Source organism: Sapajus apella, unplaced genomic scaffold, assembly GCF_009761245.1.
Source record: "Sapajus apella isolate SASKATOON/1434 unplaced genomic scaffold, GSC_monkey_1.0 scaffold12, whole genome shotgun sequence".
Classification (NCBI taxonomy): domain Eukaryota; kingdom Metazoa; phylum Chordata; class Mammalia; order Primates; family Cebidae; genus Sapajus; species Sapajus apella.
In genome coordinates, this window is record NW_022436952.1 from 25,460,551 (window position 1) to 25,480,864 (window position 20,314).

At 54.0% G+C, this 20,314-nt stretch overlaps 2 protein-coding genes across 3 annotated transcripts in view; both read right to left on the reverse strand.

Moving 5' to 3' along the window:
* Positions 1-4,842: 4,842 nt before the first annotated feature.
* On the reverse strand, positions 4,843-12,628 carry EFNB3 (ephrin B3). The gene is given in 6 exon segments (XM_032280429.1): positions 4,843-7,049; positions 7,474-7,578; positions 7,687-7,779; positions 7,968-8,260; positions 10,508-10,605; positions 10,607-12,628. Coding segments are annotated over 6 exon segments (1,023 nt in total). The 5' UTR covers positions 10,631-12,628; the 3' UTR covers positions 4,843-6,639.
* Positions 12,629-12,729: 101 nt separating this feature from the next.
* The window catches only part of WRAP53 (WD repeat containing antisense to TP53), a 15,282-nt gene continuing 7,697 nt past the window's right edge, over positions 12,730-20,314 (reverse strand). The window contains exons 4-10 of one of the 2 annotated variants that reach the window (XM_032280426.1): positions 15,356-15,444; positions 14,692-14,800; positions 14,452-14,584; positions 13,685-13,893; positions 13,389-13,492; positions 13,109-13,243; positions 12,730-12,994 (exon numbers count right to left, since the gene is read on the reverse strand). In XM_032280426.1, the coding sequence (XP_032136317.1) occupies positions 12,808-12,994; positions 13,109-13,243; positions 13,389-13,492; positions 13,685-13,893; positions 14,452-14,584; positions 14,692-14,800; positions 15,356-15,444 (966 nt within the window). In that variant the 3' untranslated portion in view covers positions 12,730-12,807. The remainder of the gene's footprint in view (positions 12,995-13,108; positions 13,244-13,388; positions 13,493-13,684; positions 13,894-14,451; positions 14,585-14,691; positions 14,801-15,355; positions 15,445-20,314) is intronic. The other variant, XM_032280427.1, reaches the window with a different exon arrangement.

Genomic DNA, 20,314 nt, shown 5'->3' on the forward strand with positions numbered 1-20,314 from the left:
AACACCACCCCCACATCCCCCCACCCATCCCCATCTCGCTCCCCTGGGGACCCTGGCCCAGCCCCAGTCCCCTTGGGGTGGTGGGAATGCAAGGACATTTGGCTGGGGCTGATTGATGAGGGAGGAGGTAGCGACGGGCACTGAGGCTGCTGTTTGCTGAGCACACAGATTCCTCCCCACTCACCAGCTGCCGCCCCCTGAGGCTGCTCAGTCCACCCCCCCCAACATCACTCCACCAGCCACGGGGGTTAGGGGGAGCTGGTGCCTGAGTTTCTGATGGCAACTGGAGGAAGAGGGAGAACCAGGAAGCGGAATGCTTTGATTCCCTGTGGGAATCGGGGGTCCCTGGGGTCTGGTCCCCTCAGAACTCCACTTTCCCTGCTACTTTTTTTTCCTTTTTTGTTTTATGAGAGGGAGTTTCACTCTTCTTGCCCAGACTGAGTGCAATGGCGTGATCTCGGCTCACCGCAACCTCCGCCTCCCAGGTTCAAGCGATTCTCCTGCCTCAGCTTCCCAAGTAGCTGGGATTACAGGCACGGGCACCACCATGCCCGGCTAATTTTGTATTTTTAGTACAGACAGGGTTTCTCCATGTTAGTCAGGCTGGTCTTGAACCCCCTACCTCAGGCGATCCACCTGCCTCGGCCTCCTAAAGTGCTGGGATTTCAGGCATGAGCCACCACACGCAGCCTCCCTGCTACCTTTCAAGTAGCTCTCTGGCTGCCCAGTTGTCACTCCCATTTATTCCATGTCCTTTTTTCTTCCCCCACCCAACCATCTGAGCCTATGCCAACCAGCCTCCTGCCTCCAAACCACCCTGCAGCATTTCTCCCAGGTCTGAAAACTCTCCCAAGCCCCATGTCCGAGGTTGCCCACATAGCCCCTTAGGAAGCACTGTTTTTCATTCTAACTAAAATTCCAGAAGCCCTATCAACCATTCCCCATTAGAAATTCCCACTGCAAAGCCGGGCGCGGTGGCTCAAGCCTGTAATCCCAGCACTTTGGGAGGCCAAGGCGGGTGGATCACGAGGTCAAGAGATCGAGACCATCCTGGTCAACACGGTGAAACCCCGTCTCTACTAAAAATACAAAAAATTAGCTGGGCATGGTGGCACGTGCCTGTAATCCCAGCTCCTCAGGAGGCTGAGGCAGGAGAATTGCCTGAACCCAGGAGGTGGAGGTTGCGGTGAGCCGAGATCGCGCCATTGCACTCCAGCCTGGGTAACAAGAGCGAAACTCCGTCTCAAAAAAAAAAGAAATTCCCACTGCAAGGCCAGGTGCAGTGGCTCACACCTATAATCCCAGCACTTTGGGAGGCCAAGGCCAGTGGATCACCTGAGGTCAGGAGTTCAAGACCAGCCTGGCCAATGTGGTGAAACCCTCTCTACCAAAAATACAAAAAATTAGCTGGGGCTGGTGGCACATGCCTGTACTCCCAGCTACTCAGGAGGCTGAGGGATGAGAATTGCTAGATCGAGCCACTGTACTCCAGCCTGGGCCACAGAGCAAGACTCTGTCTCAAAAAAAAAAAAAAAAAAGCCCACTGCCACCCCTTGCCCCATTTCCCTTTCCTTAAAATCCCCCAACACAGACACATACATACATACATACACACACACATACACACATGCACATGCACATACACCCCCCAGGCTGAAAAGTCTGAATTTTACAGCTCAGCCCCAGGATAGCCTCCATCCTATGCAGTTTGGGGGTGGTTGGGGGACAGCTGTAGCTTCTGTGGCCCCAGCCCTCTCTGTTCCTTTACTTCCGCTCTGCCTGCCTTCTCTGGACTCTGTCAGCAGCTGTGCCACAGCCCCCAAAAAAGCTCAGAGCATCATCCTTGCCCTCCCAGAGCTTAAAATTTAGTCGAGGAAAACACAAGTCACAGACACACAAGAAACAAAAGGCAGGGAGATGGAAGACTGGGTGAGATCAACTTCCTAAATGTGGATTTCAGACCGTAAGTGACTACTTCCCTCCAGGCCATCTGAAACATGCATGTGGTGGTGTCATCCTTGTTTTTGTTTGTTTGTTTGGGGCAGAGTTTTGCTCTGTCACCAGGGTGGAGTGCAGTGGCACAATCTCTGCTCACTGCAACCTCCACCTCCCAGATTCAAGCGATTCTCCTGCCTCAGCCTCCTGAGTAGCTGGGACTACAGCCACGTGCCACCATGCCCAGCTAACTTTTGCATTTTTAGTAGAGACGGGGTTTCACCACGTTGGCCAGGATGGTCTCGATCTCTTGACCTTGTGATCCACCCGCCTTGGCCTCCCAAAGTGCTGGGACTACAGGCGTGAGCCACCACCTTACTGTTCCCAAACACACCACGATCTCACCTCTGTGCCTGTGCATGCACTGTCCCTCTGTCTGGCGTGCCCTTCCCCCTTTCCCCAGTGTGCGTGGCTTACTCTTGTCTCATTACTGAAGGTCCTGTCAATGGCACCTCTTTCAGAGGGACCTTCCTGATCTCCTTATCTTAAGCAGCTCCTGGCCGGGCACGGTGGCTCATGCCTGTCATCTCAGCATTTTGGGAGGCCGAGGTGGGTGGATCACCTAAGATCAAGAGTTTGAGACCAGCCCGGGCAACATGGTGAGACCCTGACTCTACTAAGAATACAAAAATTAGCTGGGGTGGTGGCAGGTGCCTGTAATCCCAGCTACTTGGGAGGCTGAGGCAGGAGATTTGCTTGAACCCAGGAGGTAGAGGTTGCAGTGAGCTAAGATCACACCACTGCACTCCAGCCTTGGCAACAGAGTGAGATTCCATCTCAAAAAAAAAAAAGTAAATAAATAAAATAGGCCAGGCATGGTGGCTCATGCCTGTAATCCCAGAACTGTGAGAGGCCGAGGCGGGTGGATCACAAGGTCAAGAGATCAAGACCATCCTGACCAACATGGTGAAACCCCGTCTCTACTAAAAATACAAAAATTAGCTGGGGGTGGCGTGCACCTGTTGTCCCAGCTACTCAGGAAGCTGAGGCAGGAGAATCACTTGAACCCGGAAGGTAAAGGTTGCAATGAGCCAAGATCATGCCACTGCGCTCCAGCCTGGGTGACAGAAATAATAAATAAATAAAGCAGCTCCTTGTTACTCTCCGTCCTCCTCATCCTGTCACTCGGTTTGGTTTATATCCCATTCACACCTGAAATCGTATTATGTCATTCCCCACCTAAATGTGGACTTCATGAAAGCAGGGACGTGGCCTTACTCACCCTGTCCTCCTGGTGCCTGAACTGGTGCCTGGAACAAAGTCGCATTTACCATGCTGCTGAGCGAGTGAACGAACAAACAAATGAACAAACAAATGTCTTCCTGTGCCTGTAGTGGTTTTGTGGTAGTTGTTACTCTAAGAATATGTTTGTGTATTTGCACAAAGCAAATAGGATGGCATGTGTTATTCTGTGTGGAAGTCACCAGCATTTTCACATAGCTCAAAAGACACCCAAGTCACTACACATGTGAAAGGCAGTGGGTCTTGGGCTGTTTGAGTGGAGCTGCGGGGAGCCTCTGGATGCCAGCGCTCCGAGGGGGCGTGTCCCAGGCACTGCGCAGCCTGTGCCGTTCCTCTCCCCGGCTGTGCATCTGTCCCCAGGTGTCTTCCTGTCTCTCAGCATGTTCTGATGTCTCGGCTGCTCTGTGAGGTGCTTGTCTGTCACGGAGACTGTTTATCTCCACCTCTCCTCCCTCTTGTCTCTCCACCTGTGCCTCTAGATGTAGGTGGAGGGGGAGTCTCCCTGAGCTCCCTTGCCCCTCACACACCGCCCTGCCCCAGTCTTAGACCCCTCCCTTTCTCAGTGGGCCCTGTTGCTGGGCTCTGGGTTGCCATAGTGACGGTTGCCAAGTCCCTGAGGCTGATAGCCAGCGATGGGGCTGTCGGCTCCATCCACGCGGGAGGCTGAGGGGGGCTTCCCATTGTGTAGAGAAGGGGATGTTGCCATGACAACCAACCCCCACTAAGGGGCAAGGACCAGCCTTTCCACCCCCCACGAGCCTCCCCACCTCGGGCAGCTCCAGTGTGGGCTCAGAAGGCAGAAGTAAATTCCAGACGGCCCAGCACCTGGCCTCCCAGCTTTCAACTCCCCTCCTGTGGTGCCTGCACCTTTCAGGACCCAGGCATCTTGCTCAGACAGGCAGGGGGAGGAGCAGGGGTCCCACTGGACAGAAGAGAGGAAGAGGGACCCCTTGACCTCCAGGCAGATGGGAGACAGCGGGAGGGGACCTAAAGTCAGGGGAGGGGCAGGGAGGGCAGAGGTTGTGACCCCTGCTGACTCGCTCCAGTGATGCTCCTGACGGCTGCTTTTGTGGTTGGAGAATGGGGCTAAGTCTAGGGGGCTGGGCACCTGGGCTTTTTGGGGGAGAAGAACCTTGGTTATGGGTATACAGGGAGCCAGGGGACAGGCAGCTTGAAGCCTAGGTCCCTGAGTCCTTCCTAATTCCTTCTGATCAGTCTCATCCCTTCTCCCCACGAGTTCCCTACAGCAAAACTTCCCAAGGGGTGGTAGGGAATAGACTTTAACATGTGAAGATGTTTTTACCACTTGATCCTAATTGTGACTTGCCCTGTCTCCGGTGCTTTGGCTTAGCAAGGCACTCAGACTGTCCCCATGGACGAACTGGCAACCCCACTCCTGCCTGGGTACCTCTCTCCCTCCCCTGGAGGTGACACCTTCCTCTGCCTTCTCTCCCAGCCCATTTTTACCTCCTCAAGCACTGTCCACCTCACCACTCCAAACTAGCCCTATGCCGACCCACTCCCCTTGGCAATCCAACCGTCAGCTAGAAAGCCATCCTAACCACATCTTTGCTCCAATTCAAGTCCAGTCATTCTCCAGCCTTCTTGTCAACTTTTGAAGTTTTTTATTTTTTATTTTTTTGGTTTTTGTTGTTCAAATTTCCCTTTTACAGTAAAACTAGTGAGGTGACGGAAGACCCCATCACCATGGCAATATCAACTTCCTGTTCCCCAGAAGGAGCGATTAGAAAAATCAGGAAGAAGCTGGGAACTACAGCACCAGAGCAGTGACTTGACCTCTGGTGGACAAAGCAACCATCTTGGCTGGTGACTGAGGTGGCCAACTTGGTGCCCAACGGCAGCTTTTATGTAATAAAACTGAGCTGGGAGGAAACTGAGGCAACACCCAGCTGCACACTAGACGGCAGGAAGAGGTATCAGCTGGTCACCATGGAAACAGCGGCCTTTGCTAAGTACCACTGTCAGCTAAACCAGCCAGTAGGCCACCATTTTGGTTACTAAGAAGGGAACTGTGTTGAGTCTGAAAGGAGTCAGAAATGGAGGATGGAATGAGCAAGACACCCATCTGGGTTACTCGGGGAGAACACATGGGTTCTTGGGGTAGTCCTGTTGATTAACAGAGATTATACTGGGATAATGGAAAGGAAAGAACAAGACAAATTGGGCCTGCCACAGCACATGGCAGTCATCTTAGCTGTCCTAAAATCAGCACAGAGCACAAGGAAAGGGAGATCTTGGGAAGTGCCACTGAATACTGGGAAAGTCCTTCTCGGTCCACCTCTGTCCTCTTACAGTCAGTAAGTTCCAGCTTCCTCCTCCAACAGGAAGTTCTTCCCGCCCTTCTTCTCCACAGAGTAAGAACCATCCACCTCCCACCCCCCCGATCCCCCAGACTAAGCCACTTGGAGTTCCAGCCAGACCACTTCCTATTTCAGAAGTGCTACTTCCTGTCCTGGATGAAGGCACTTCCAGTTCCTGCTGCACTGCTTCTACTTCCCAGGCCATTTCTGTCCAGGCCTGGTCACCTCTTGTCTGGAGCAAGTCACTTCCTGTCCCAAGTGGCCCATTCAGCATCAGACCAAGTCCGTACATGTCCCGACCGGTTCATATCTTGCTATTGGCCACTGGACAAAACAGGACACTTCTTCTCATGGTAGCTGTCATGACCCAACCACCCCAAATGGCTGGAGTAAGTATGTAAAGGCCTGGGCCAGGGCAGAGGAGGGAGCCCTGCTGCCAAGCCCTGAGCTGGGGTGGAGTGCCAGAGCCTTCCCCATAAGGCCCCCATTTTTGGCAGACTGAGGGGAATGGTTGGTATGAGAGGTCGGAAGGGGGCTGATAGCTAAGGGGAGAAGTGCTTTGATGCCCCTGCCCGGGAGATGGGAGAGGCACAGGATAAGAAGCCAAGAGGGTGAAAGGAGATGTGGGGAGGAGGATGCTAGGGAAGAACAGACCTAGAGACAGAAGAGAAGGAAAGAATAAGTGATAGAGAGAAGAGAAAACCAGTGAGAAGCAGAAAGAAGCGGTGCCAACCAAATGGTGGACCGTTCCCACCCCTAGCTCTGGGTGGGTGGGGGGACAAGGATGCCTGGGTCACAGTCAGAGAGGAGGCTGAGCCTGGGCCCCTCCCCAAGGGAATAGGACCCAGGGACACTGAGACAGAGGAGGGCACCCATGGCCAAACGGGAGGGCAGGAGGTGGTACAGTGAGAATCCTAAGGAATCCTGAAAGTGGACACGAGGACAGCAGCGGGGAGGAGCGAAGGGGCTTGTAGGGCACAGGGGGCCGAGGAGATGTTAGAGGTGTCCCTCAAACCAGGAATTAAACTGGAGGAGCACCCCAAGAAGGGCTGGATCCAGGAGAGCCACATGGGGAGAGCCCTCATACCTTGTAGTAGATGTTTGGAGGGCTCTGGGGGGGCCCATCCTGCACTATATACACAGGATGCCCGTAATCACCGCTCACCTTCTCATAGTGGGGACAGAACGGGGGATCGGTGGCCCCGCCGCCCCGCAGAGCTATCCCTAGCTCCCCAGGCTCAGCCTCCCGAGGTCCCATCCCCCCTCCACCCCCCAGGCCCAGAGACCCTCCCCTCCCGAAGGAGCCAGGACCAGGGTGGCGACTCTCCGAAGGCTTGGCCCGCCGTCTCCGCCAACACATGGCACCCCCAGCCCCTGCCACGCCCAGCAAGAGCAGCGCCAGCCCCCCTGCTGCCCCAGCCACTGCGGGCATGCTGGGAGGGGGCAGGGGGCCTTCAGCACCCCGGGAGGTTGCATTGCTGGTGGGGTCACCTGGCAGGGAAGGGGTGAAGGAGGAAAGAGGGGGAGGGACTGAAGGAGCCACCTGGGCATCTGGACACCCTACCCTGGGGGTCCCCATGGGCTTCCCTTGTAGGGCCCAGGCCCCTTGGGGACCACACCTCCCCTCCCCCACCAAACCCTGCTCAGAATCCAGGTGTCCAGCCCTTCAGCTTCCTGCCACAGAGTCCTCCCCACTTCTCTGACAGCACTGATTGAAGCACTGACTTGGCTAATTAGTTCTAATTGAGTCTTTTCCTCATTTGGCTTCCATTCCCCTCCCACCCTCCCGTCCTCTCTTCTCCTCTTTCCTGTATCACCGCCCCCAAAACTGAAGAGGGAGGGTGACGGCAGGGCAGCTGGGGTCTGAGAGCAGAGGAAACTGGGGAAGGCGGGGGGGCTGAACCCTGGTTCCTACCTGGCACATTCTCCTTCCCAGGCTCCAGGCTGTGGGCTGCCCCTCGGTCTCTTTCCATGGGTATTTCAGACACAGGTTTTCGGGGAGCAGCCCCTCCTTGGGGACCTGAGATGAGGAAGAGCCAAGAGAGGCACTGAAACAACCGCCCCTGACCATGATCGTCCTGCCCCAATGTCCCTCCGATCCCGGGAGGTGTCCCCCAGCCCTACTCACTTTGTCCCACTCGGAGAAGCACCTTCATGCCTCTGGTTAGGCACACACCTCCCTGCAGGCTCTCCAGGCCCTCCCGGGTCCCATCGGATGTGGCTGGGAGGGAAAAGCCAGAGGGAGAGGTTGGCACTCCAGAGTCTAGCCAGGTTCTGGCCCCACACCCTGGTGTGAACACCGCCTGAGGGAGCTGGGGTCTCCCTCTTGGCTCCAGTGGTCCCCCCCTCCCTCTCTGCTCAGTGTCAGGAGCAGCCCCCAACTGAATTGTGCTCTCTGCCCAGCAGTACCAATGATGTAGTAATCGTGGTGCGAGCGGAACTCGTGACCCCAGAGGTTAGGGCTGTACTCCTGGAACTTGATGGTGAAGCGGAGATCCAGGTCTGGCCGATCACAAGTGAGAAGGAGGTTTGGAGCAGGGGGTGCCTCACAGCGCCGGCCCTGGGCACCCCCTACCAGGTACAGCTTGTAGAACTCATAATTAGGAGAGGAGTGGGGGCCAGGAGGCCGGGCCCGGGGGCAGAGCAGGTCTAGCCGGTCCCCGATCTGAGGGTAGAGCACATAACCACCCTCTGCCTGGAACCTATGGGGAGGAGGGTGAGGTGGACAAGGAAGAAATGTCAGAGGCCTGGCCCCCAGAGCTTTCCCTCCCTCACCCCGAAACCCTCCAGGACAGCAATCCTCAGCTCACGCCTGCCCGCCTTTGTCTGAGTGGAAGTCTGTTTAACAGAGCAGGCACCAAGGACTCTGTGCGTTCACACTGGAAGCAGCAGGAAGCCAGGCTCAGAGGTCTCCTGCCCCTTGGTGTGCCCAAATGCACTCTTCAGCCCGCCCTCACCACATGCACACTGCCATCTCCCGCTCCATCACCAGCCCTGTTGCCATGGCAACAGGATGCCAGTTACCAAGGAGCTGGCCTCTCTGGAACCACACAGCCCACCCCTCCCAGGTGATTTCACTATTTCATGGCAGCCAACCATGGGGGCAAAGCCTCCCCTCCTCCAGGCCACCACTGAATTTCAGGGATTTCAGGACATAGGGGGCGGGTCAGGGAGGGGCTGTGTGGGAGGGTGATCCAGACCAGTGTCTTAAATTAGCCAGGTAATAGGACAGAGGGCAAATGCCTGGTTTGGCCATGACCATCAATGGGGCCGATGGGAACCAGGGTCTAGAGACCTGCTGCCTGAGTCATTCTCCTGCTCAGAATTTCACCCTGGGTCTTAGACTTCCTGGGGCAAATGCCCTATTGCTTTGGAAAGGAAAGGAATTGACTTTTCTAACCATGACCAACACACTTCACCATCTCCTTGGCCAGAGCCCCCAGGCATCCGCTGTCCCAGCACAGCCGCAACTTGCCAACCCTACAACCCCTTCCTGGGCATTAATAGCTGAGACAGGGTCTCAGGACTGGATCCCATGGGACTGCTACTTGACATCTTCTCAGACTCCCAAGTGTCCCACTCCCATCCCACATCCAAAAGAGCCCCCAGGACACCCCAACTCCCTTTTCTCTACCCTGTGAAAATAAGCTTATGTTCTCAAGCTACACACCTAATACTCAAACTGCAGCTGGGAGTTGGCGGGTGGGTGACTGAGTACAGAAAAGACATTGAGATTATACCCAAAGAGATCCGGGAGAAAGAGGGAGAGATGGCAGGGTAGGGAAACGTGAGGGAGGCTGGGAACTAAAGAGAGGAACAATAATCCAAACTCTCCATTAATGAGCACATAATAAATTTCAACATCTTACCGCTAATCCTGGTAATAGCTGTAAGGATTGAGGATACAAACTCAGAAAGGTTAAGTGACATGCCCAAGGCCACACAGCTTAAAGCGGCAGAGCTACGATTAAGACCAAGGATTTGATGAGCTCCAAAGCCCACCCGCTTCTCATGACCTCACACAGTCTCCCCAGGGAAGTAGGAATTCTTCAAAACACAGAACTCTTTTCCGAGCGGCAAGTGGGATCTGCATGTAGGCAAGGGACCCAGACGACCTCCCAAAAGTTCTGTCCTACCCAGCATGACTTGAAGTTTCATCTGACCCCTTGGCCTCTTTTCAGAGCAAAGCAGGCATGCCACGGAACAGAGGGTCTGATGGAAGAGTTTGGATCAAAGATGGGGGGAGGGAGCAATGGAGTCCTCAGGACTCCAGATGCAAAAGGGAAGGAAGGAGGGTTCAGTGGGTTGGAGGCTTCTTCCAGAAAGACGCCTGCAAGCCAGGAAGGCAGGAATATGTTCTGGCTGGGAAATCGTTCAGTCAACAGTTCACCAACCCTCTGGCTGTGCGGCAGAGTTGGGAGACAGACTGTCAAAGATTGTCAAAGAGCCTTGGGGAAGTTGTCCCCAGAGCCCCCAACCGAAACCCCCTTGCCTCACATCTTAGACGCTGAGTTCCTCCAGCGGGGAGGGAGGCACCCTGCCCTGCCTTCCCCTTAGCGACTCACAGCACCTTATCTGCAGCTCTCTCCTGAGAGCTGACAGTAACCAGGCTCCCTCCAAGCCCAGCCCCCCCCCGCCCCCGACGCAGGCCTCCCACAGATCCAAATACCCACCTCACTGCCCTCCTGACTACCCATGAACTTTCTTCTCCTTGCCCCTTTGGGGTCTCCAAACTCCTGACACATCCATAGCACCACCCGCATCCAGCTATGCGTGGGACCCGGAGTCCGGCTCCCAAGATCACCTGTCTAGTAACCCACCACACATCAGATCACCAGCGCCTTCCCTCCCGCCTCCTCCCTGCCCACAGAAGCCAGCCCCCAAAGTCCCCAAAGCTTCCCTACCCACTGCCCTAGGGTCTGGGGTCTCCCCAGCCCCAGGCCGCTCACCTCTTATTCGCCGAGTTCCAGTAGACAGGTTCCAGGCTGAGCCCAGACACCAGCCCCAAAACGCCCAGCAGCAGCAGGGCCCCGATTCGCACGCCCCCCCGGCCCAGAATGGGGGGGCCCCATGACCCCGCCAAGGCCTGGGGGGCGGGGCACCAACTCCCCCAAAGTCGCTCACCCCTTGGGGTGGCTGCCTTGGCTGCCCGGCTCTTCAGCCCGGACCACCCCGGTGGCTGATGCCCCCAGCGCCCACGCGGACCTGCTTCCTGCTGTGCCCGCGCCCCCGCAGCAGAGCGCTCAGTACCACCAGAGCCCTTCCAGGGGCCGTCTGCAGGCGCCCTACGCGCCCCCGGCCCACGCGCCAGCACCCCGGGATCTGTGAGCCCGCCTAAGTGGGGGACTGGGGGAGCCGGGGTCTGGGCGGGGGCGGCATGGGGCGCCGGACCACGGAGCGAGGAAGGGGGCGCCGAGCCGGAGCCCCAGCCTCGCCGGGATTGAGGGCAGCGGGCTAAGGGAGGAAACCAGTCCCGAGCCCAGGAGGGGGGAGTTAAAGGAGAGGCGGGGAGGGGGAGAGGATGGTGGAGGGAAAAACCGGAGCTGGAGCTCGAGGCGGAGCGGGCGGCAGCATCCCGCGGCCCACGCCCCCCACACCTCCCTCACCTCGCGCACCTCCCGCCCGCCGCCCCGCCTTAGCCCCCGGCGCGAGCTCTCACGCCCCCTTTGTCTCTCCGAGCCTCTGGCTCCGGCTGAGTTCTGCCCGTCTCCCCTCCTGCCCTCCGATCGCCCAAGCTGCTGGAATCTTCCTCTCTCGAATCCAGAAAGGCTCTCGCCCTCTCCACCCCGAGGAACCCACCCCTTGAGCTCCTGCAGCCTCCTCCTCCATCCCAAAACAACACTGCTGCTCCCGGCAGGTCTGGAGAGAATAATAATAACCTTGAAGGCTTGGCACTTTACAAAGTGCGGCGGAGCTGATTGTCACGACTACCTGTGTGAAGTGGGAGGGGCAGAGCTAACGATCCCATTGCAGTGATGAGGAAACTGAGGCTCAGGGAGACCCCCATGACTTGCCCAAGGTCACACAGGAAGTCTAGGATAAAGCTAGAGACCAAACCCAGGCTGCTCAACTACCACTCCTGGGGTCTCTTTTGTCACCACTCCATGGACCATGTGCTGGTAACCTGGGGGTTAGTGGAAGACAGGAGTTTAGGGGATACACTTGGGCCTTTCCTAAGAGGGGGCGGGGCGGAGAAGCCGGGCTGGGAGAGGCAGGGGCATACCTACAACCCCAAACCGGCACTGCTGCAGGAAGGGCTGTTTCCAATTATCCTGGGGGAAGGGAGGAGTTGCCTTTTCGGGGGTAAGAGCCCTGGCTTTCAGCACCTCTGGGCAGGGGTGACATTCCTCTCCTCTCTCAAGCCTCCACAGGCCTTTCGTCCCTTCCCTTTGTGAGGTCCAAAATCACATCCCCTGCTGGCAGTATCTCTTCAAAGACCCCCCATTCTCAGTGTTTGGGAAGGTGTTAGGTGGAGGAGGGAGGAGTCACTGCTTCAAATGACACACTCGTCCCCCACCCCCAAAGACAGAGCAGACAAATGGAGAAACAAGCCCAGCGACAGCTGCTGAATGAATAAGACCCTTGCCGTGCCCTGCATCTAACGGCAATACCAAAGGTGACGACTGTATATTTTTTGACACCTTTACTCTTTCGTGTGTGTCCTTGACTCTGGCAACTGGGTTGTCTGCCTCCTGGGGAGCCCTGGGGAGGGGAGGGGCAGGTTCCTGCTCCCCTCAGAGCTGAGTAATGGTCCCCGTGCTGCTGGAACACGGCAAACAGTGTGGAGTCTAGGTGACGGTCGCCCTGTCTGTCACTGTCTGCACAGTCTCACACGGTCACACCCAACAGTCTGACCCAGCTCCTGCTCAGCCTGGCTCACCCTGACCCCTGCTGCCCCCACCTTGGGAGTGAGATTTCAAACAGGTTTCCCCCTTCAGTTTACCAAGTTGCCTAGCAACCAACCAGTCAATGGCATGAAGCCCCACCCCCACCCACTTGACTTCACACCAAGCTCAGCCACCCCATTGGCTCCCGCCTAGTCCCACCTCTCAACCCCTGGTTTCAGGAACAATATGCCATACCCACTGCTGCTGGACACGGGAGCCCACCAGTCCCCCTGCCCACTCCCACCTCACTCACGTGCCTCCCCAAACAGACACAAAGACTCTAGTATCATAAAAAACCTTTTTATATAAGCTCACTGTCACCTCCCTCCATCCCTCCCTGCCCTTTCTCGCCATGGTGGTCATCAGGGATGCTGGGGTCTGGGCCCCCCCCCACACCACCAGAGCTGAAGCCGACATTCAAGGTGGACATGGCGCATGGAGAGCAGGGGAAGGCCCAGCTCTGGCTCCCCTTCGTCCCCACTCTCTGTGGGCTCTGGAAACACACGCTGACCGGAGGCAGTAGCCAGGAGAGGCAGGCTAGGGTGCAGGCTGAGGGAGAGATGAGAGGGTCTGTCAGCACCTTCAGTAAGGACACTTGCTCCCTCTGGGATTCACCTCCCTCCCCAACCCAATCCCCAACATCTCTGGAATTGAAGTGAGGACCTCACGCCATTGGTGCAGTCCTTTTGAGGCAGAAAACTCAATACAGGCTCCGGCTTCCCATCACTGCCAGGCTTGCCCGTGTCCCACACCTGGACGGCCCCGCTCGTGCTGCCACTCACTAGGAACTGCCCAGTCCTGGGAGAGAGAGGAGAGATTTGCTGGCAGAGGCATCGCCCCCGGGGCAGGAACCCCCGACACCCAGGGCTGGGACCCCACAGCTGGGCCCTGACATTCCTAGGCTTATCAGGGCCCTGTGTGGGAAGGAGCCACGGCCACTCACGGGTCCACATCGAAGTAGATGCGCTGATTGGTGGTCACCTCTCGACTCAGGGACCACAGTGGGTAACCAGGCTGCCGGAGATCCCAACACAGGAGCTCAGCATCCTAGAGACACAGAACAGGACCTGGAGTGGCCCCCCAAGCCCTAGATGTCCCTGCCTCCCTCAGGGTCTCCAGGCACTCCTTCAGCTTGGGATTTCTTCCCCATCCCCATCCCCCTCCGCCTACACTGCAGACTACATCCCCACTCCTGCCCCGCTGCCCAGCTGCTTTGAGCTCTCACAGTATGACCCCTACCTTGCGGGCTCCTGAGAAGAAGCGGTTGCCATCAGGGTGAAAGCAGAGGTGAGTGATGCCCCCTTGGTGCCCTCCCAGCAAGGCAAGAGGGGAGCCATCATCCCAGGCATACAGACCCAGGGAGCGGCCGTAGGAGCCACAGGCATAGAGGGGCTGGGCTGGGCTGAAGGCTATGCAGGAGATGATGCCGCTCTGGCCCTGCTTTTTTGCTAGAGATGGAAGGAACAAAGTGGGGAAGGGGGCAATGGCTCCTGGCCCCAACCAGGCGAAGCAGAGCTCTGTCTCCCATCCCAGCACCAGCATGCTTGCACTCAGCATCTCCCCCATGCTGTTTGTCATGAGCAGGATAAAGACCTCTGATGCTCCCCATATTTGTCCTCCCAAATGACCTAAACACCAAGCCCCACGCCCCACTTCATCCCTCTCAAATTCCAGGTTTTCCTTGGAGAGATGCAAGTTGAAGCCCTACAGGAAAACAGAATCAGCTTCATGAAAAATTTTCTAGAAAGATTTCAGAGACCAAAAGCTCCACAGCTGAAGGGCATGGGTTCAGGAATTAAGCTGTCCTTTGACCGGCTGGTTGACCTTGGGGAGGTTCCTATGTGCTCTGAGTCTGCTTTCTCCTCTGCCAACTGGGCTGCAGCTGCCTCCCAGGGCTGTACACACGACGGCGTGAAACCCCACAGGTGGCCCCTGGCTCACACAAGGCCCTATGCAGGTGGCAGCACCCTTCCCTCTCCTCCTCCTGTGGAGGCACAGATGCTTACCAAATGTGGCTCGGACCTCACAGTCTCGGCCGGGCCGGGCCGTGGAAAAAACACGCACAGTCCGGTTGAACCCACAGAAGAGCTGGGAGCCATCCGGGGAGAAGCAGAGCGAATGGGCTGCCGTCAGCTCATCCTGGGTAAAGGAAAGGGCTGAAAGCAGGTCTTGCAAAGCCTCAGCTGCCCTAAAGGAAGGAGAGCTGGGCCAACAGAAGTACTAGGGCTGAGTGTGAAGGTCCCTACCAGGTGGTTGTAGGCACGAAAGGAAGCCCGGAGCTCTCCAGTGAATGCGTCCCAGATATGAATAGGGTTCTCCCGGCTGCTGCTGGCCACGCTGAGAGAGACATGGACACTGAAACCCCGGTGCTGTCAAAGGAAGGGGAGGAATGGCCGGGCGCGGTGGCTGATGCCTGTAATCCCAGCACTTTGGAAGGCCGAGGCAGGTGGGTCACCTGAGGTCAGTTCGAGACCTGCCTGGCCAACATGGTGAAACCCGTCTCTACTAAAAATATAAAAATTAGCCAGGCAAAGTGGTAGGCACCTGTAATCCCAGCTACTCAGGAGGCTGAGGCAGAAGAATTGCTTGAACTCGGGAGGCAGAAGTTGCAGTAAGTAGAGATCATGCCACTGCACTCTAGCCTGGATGACAGAGCAAGACTCCATTTCAAAAACAAACAAACAAACTTAGCTGGGCATGGATTGTGCCACTGCACTCCAGCCTGGGTGACAGAGTGAGACTCAATCTCAAAAAAGAAAAAAGGGGAGGAAGCCAACTGACCAGCCCCTCTGATGAGCATGACAAGCTTTCCTCTTCTGAAGACGCCTGGCAGCCATTGACTCTCCCAAGGGGACCCGCTTGAAACTGGGTGGTGGGGTGGCGAACGGGGAGGCAAAGGACATTACTTACTAGGAGGTGTCTGGCTGGGCTGAGGACATCAGAGAATACCAGCAGTAATCATAGATGGTGTCACCTTCCACCATTCGAAGGACAGGGACCTAGACAGAGACGTGCAAATGCCTGAGTCACTCGGAGGGAAACGGTGCCTCTAGCAGTGTTGTGAGATGGGGTGTATATACGGAGCAGAGACTGTCTCAATGTTCAAGGGCGAGCTCAGACTTTAATGTCAGATTTAGCCACCAAAAGTCATATAGATTCATACTTTTTACTTTCTTTTAAAAAGTTTTTGAGACGGAGTTTCATTCCTGTTGCCCAGGCTAGAGTGCAATGGCGTGATCTCGGCTCACAGCAACCTCTGCCTCCCAGTTCCAATAGATTCTCCTGCCTCAGCCTCCCAAGTAGCTTAGATTATAGGTATGTGCAACCACACCAGGCTAATTTTGTATTTTTAGTACAGACAAGGTTTCTCCATGTTGGTCAGGCTGGTCTTGAACTTCTGACCTCAGGTGATCTACCCACCTGAGCCTCCAAAAGTGCTGGGATTACAGGTGTGAGCCACCATGCCTAGCCTCTTTCTTTTTAAACACTTAGAGAGGAAGAAACGAATAATAATACCCCAACCCAGACACAAAGAACTAACCAGTAATTCAAATATTTACTGAGTACATGTTAGGTGCCATTTGATCCTCTAAAAAAATATTAGTACAAAAATTAGCCAGGCATGATGGCAGGCCCCTGTAATCCCAGATACCCGGGAGGCTGAGGCAGGAGAATCCCTTGAACCCAGGAGGTGAAGGATGCAGTGAGCTGAGATTGCACCACTGCACTCCAGCCAGGGCAACAGAGAGACGCTGTCTTAAAAAAAAAAAAAAAATCATTGGCGGGGCACGGTGGCTCACACCTGTAATCCCAGTACTTTGGGAGGCTGAGGCAGGCAGATCACTGGAGCCCTGGAGTTCAAGACCAGCCTGGGTAATATAGTGAAACCCTGTCTCCATGAGAAAAAAAAAATTACCTAGGCATGGTGGCACATGCCTGTAGTCCCAGCTGCCAGGGAGGTTGAGGCATGAGAATCGCTTAAACCCTGGAGGCAGAGACTGCAGTGAGCCGAGATGGTGCCACTGCACTCCAGCCTGGGTGACAGAGTGAGAAGCTGTCTCAAAAATACAAAAATGAAAACAAAAAAAGTAACCTCCCTACAAAAATAAAGAAAAAAAAGTAAGCGGTTCAAACATGAAAAGTATCCTATTTAAAAAACCCTGTATCCCTCTATCCAGCTGAAGAAAAAACTATGTTTAAACCCTTTTCCTAACAGAAACTCTCCTTCAGAGGTAAACATTATGCTGAATTTATCATTGTCATATATTTCTTTAGGACTATATTGTATTTTATTTATTTTTAAGGCAGAATCTCACTGTCACCCAGGCTGGAGTGCAGTGGCACCACCTTCGCCTCCTGGGTTTAAGTGATTCTTGCACCTCAGCCTCTTGAGTAGCTGGAATTACCGGAGTTCACCACCACACCTGACTAATATTTTTTTTTCTTTTTCATATTTTATTTTAGGTTCTGGGGTACATGTGCAGATTATGCGGCATTGTTGCATAGGTACACACATGGCAAGGTGGTTTGCTGCCTCCATCCCCCTATCACCAACTAATTTTTTGTATTTTTAGTAGAGACATGGTTTTGCCATGTTAGCCAGGCTGGTCTCGAACTCCTGGCCTCAAGTGATCCACCTGTAACAGCCTCTCAAAGTGCTGGGATTACAGGTGTGAGCCACTGCACCCGGCCTAAGAATATATTCACTTGGGAAATATGTGAAAAAAACAGTAACTAACATTCTATGGCAGGTCTTTATACTTAGTTTTTTCTTTTGTTAGAGACGGGGTCTTGCTCTGTTGCCCAAGCTAGAGTGCAATGGCGCAATCATCTCACTGTGACCTCAAACTCCTGGGCTCTAGCAATCCCTCAGCCTCAGCCTCCCTAGTAACTAAACTAGGAAGATGGACACATGCCACCATGCCTGGCTAATTTTTAAAATTATTTTTTTGTAGAGACAGGGGTCTGTGTTGCTCAGGCTGGTCTAAAACTCCTGGCCTCAAGCAATCCACCCACCTCAGCCTTTCAAAGCACTGGGATTACAAGCATGAGTCACCATGCCCAGCCTATACCTAATAGTAATGACACAATATCATATGCATCCTTCTGTGACAGTGAGCTTTAACCATGGTAACAGATTTTGCTGTAATTCATACATTTTCACTGCTGTATAGTACTCCACTCATGAATACATTCAAACTGATTTACCCTGTTTCTGTTGAGTCACTGATGTCATTCTATTTTTTGGCTAGTGTGCTTTAACATTCTGTACACATGTAGAAGGGTTTCTCTACAGTTTCTGCTGATGAGTGAAATTACTGGTCCCTATGCTACGCACTTTGCCAACTTTGTAAGATACTATAATGTCCATTTCTTTCCCAAAGCACTCATCCCAATGTCCTCTCCCACTAGCAGCATGTAAGAATCTCTATTCTAGGCTGGGCGCGGTGGCTCATGCCTGTAATCCTAGCACTTTGGGAGGCCGAGGTGGGTGGATCACCTGAGGTCAGGAGTTCAAGACCAGCCTGGCCATGACGGTGAAACCCCATCTTTAAGAAAAAAAAAAAAAAGAATCTCTATTCTAGCCTGGGCAATATAGCAAGACCTCAATTTTACAAAAAATTAAAAAATTAGGCATGGTGGCATGCTTTTAGTCCCAGCTGTTCAGAGGCTGAGGCAGCAGGATTGCTTGACCCCAGGAGGTTGAGGCTGCAGTGTACCATGTTCACACCACTGCACTCCAGGCTGGGCAACAGAGCAAGATCCTATCTCCAAAAAAAAAAAAAAAAAAAAAAGGACTGTTCTTTTTCCTCTTGGTATTGCCAGACTTTTACATATTTCTTAATTTGAAGGCGGTGAAATGGCGTTTCGTTACAGCATAAATTTCTATTTCCTTCATTACTATAAGAGAGTTTAGATATTTCCTCTATGCTTACTAGCCATTTAGGTATACCTTTTCATAAATTTTGCTCATTTTCTTTTTTTTGAGATGGAGTCTTGCTCTATCCCCCAGGCTGAAGTGTGCAATGATGCAATCTCAGCTCACTGCAACCTCCGCCTCCCAGGCTCAAGCAATTCTTGTGCCTCAGCCTCCCCCAAGTAGCTGGGATTACAGGCACCCACCACCATGCCTGGCTAATTTTTGGATTTTTGTAGAGATGGGTTTTTGCCATGTTGGCCAAGCTGGTCTCGAACTCCTGGCCTCAAGTGATCTGCCTGCCTCGGCTTCCCAAAGTGCTGAGATTACAGGAATGAGCCACCACACCAGGCCAAATTTTGCCCATTTTTCTACTAGGCTGTTTTGTTTTGGTTTTGGGGGTTTTTGTTGTTTTGTTTTGTTTTTTTGAGACAATGTTTTTCTCTGTTCCCCAAGCTGGAATGTAGTGGCACGATCTCGGCTCACTGCAACCTCTGCCTCCTGGGTTCAAGCAATTCTCATGCCTCAGCCTCCCAAGTAGCTGGGACTACAGGTAGTTGTCACCAAGCCCGACTAATCTTTATATTTTTTAGTAGAGACAGGGTTTCACTATGTTGGCCAGGCTGGTCTCGAACTCCTGGCCTCAAGTGATTGCCCACCTCCACCTCCCAAAGTGGGAATTACAGTCATGAGCCACCACACCTGGCCAGTCGTTGCCTTTTTCTTACTGATTTGTGAGAGATATTTAAACTAGTCTGGACATCCATCCTTCATCAGTTATCTGCTGGCCCTCAGGCTGATGTCAACCAGCCATGACTTCAGTGTCCCCTCTCTACTCTGAACCCATATATCCAACTGCCTGGTGGACGGTGCCACTTGACCATCCCACAGGATCCTCAAACTCAATTTGTCCATAATGGGCCCAGCATCTGCCACCATCAAACCTGCTGTTCCTCCTGGACTCCACATCCAGTGCTCAATCCTGAAATCCGAGTACCAGCCTTGACTGCTACCATCTTCACTTTCTTTCCACGCCTGGTCCAACCCAGTACCAAATCTTGCCAGTTCCTCCTCCTAGCCTTCCATTACCATGCTGCTTCCCCCAACCCACCTCTCAAAGTTCATCTCTATCTGCTCATTCCCTTAAAATCTCTGAGTCCCGCCATTTTGACTCTCAGGTCCCATAAGGTGCCAACTCGCCACACTTTCAACCTACTGGCTTTCACATGTCCTAGGCTCCAAGTCTGGAATATTCTTCCTTTATCTCCCTTAACGACTCCTCCTGGCTGAATCCTAATCATCCTTCAGGTCTCTTTGATGCTTCTTCCTCTGAGAATGCTTCCCTAACCCCTCCAGCTGAACAAGGCACCCCTGCTCCACCTCGGTGCTCCTCACCCTGCTTCCATCATACCTATGGGAGAAGGAAGGAATCTCATCTGCCTTGCTCTCACCACTGCTTCCCCAACACCTGGTACGGAATCAGCAGTCGGTAAACATGGGTTTAATGAGCAAAAGGAGGCAGGAGACTGTTTCAGCAGCATAAGGCCCAAAATAATAGGACCTTGAATTAAAGTAGTGGTGGTGGAACAGACAGATATGAATGGATTAGGAAGATAAGGTGGACCTGATGGGATTTGGTAAGTAATTGGGAGGCAGAGGCAGGTGGATCATTTGAGGTCAGGAGTTGAGACCAGTCTGGCCAACACGGTGAAACCCCAGCCTCCAAAGTAGCTGGGATTACAGGCATGTGCCCACCACACCCAGCCAATTTTCATATTTTTAGTAGAGAAGGGGTTTCACCATGTTGGCCAGGCTGGTCTCAAACTCATAACCTCAGGTGATCCGCCCGCCTCAGCCTCCCAAAGTGCTGGGATTACAGGCATGAGCCATCACGCCTAGCCTTTCTTTTTTTTTTTTTTTTTTTTTTTTTTTGAGGCGAAGTTTTCTCTTGT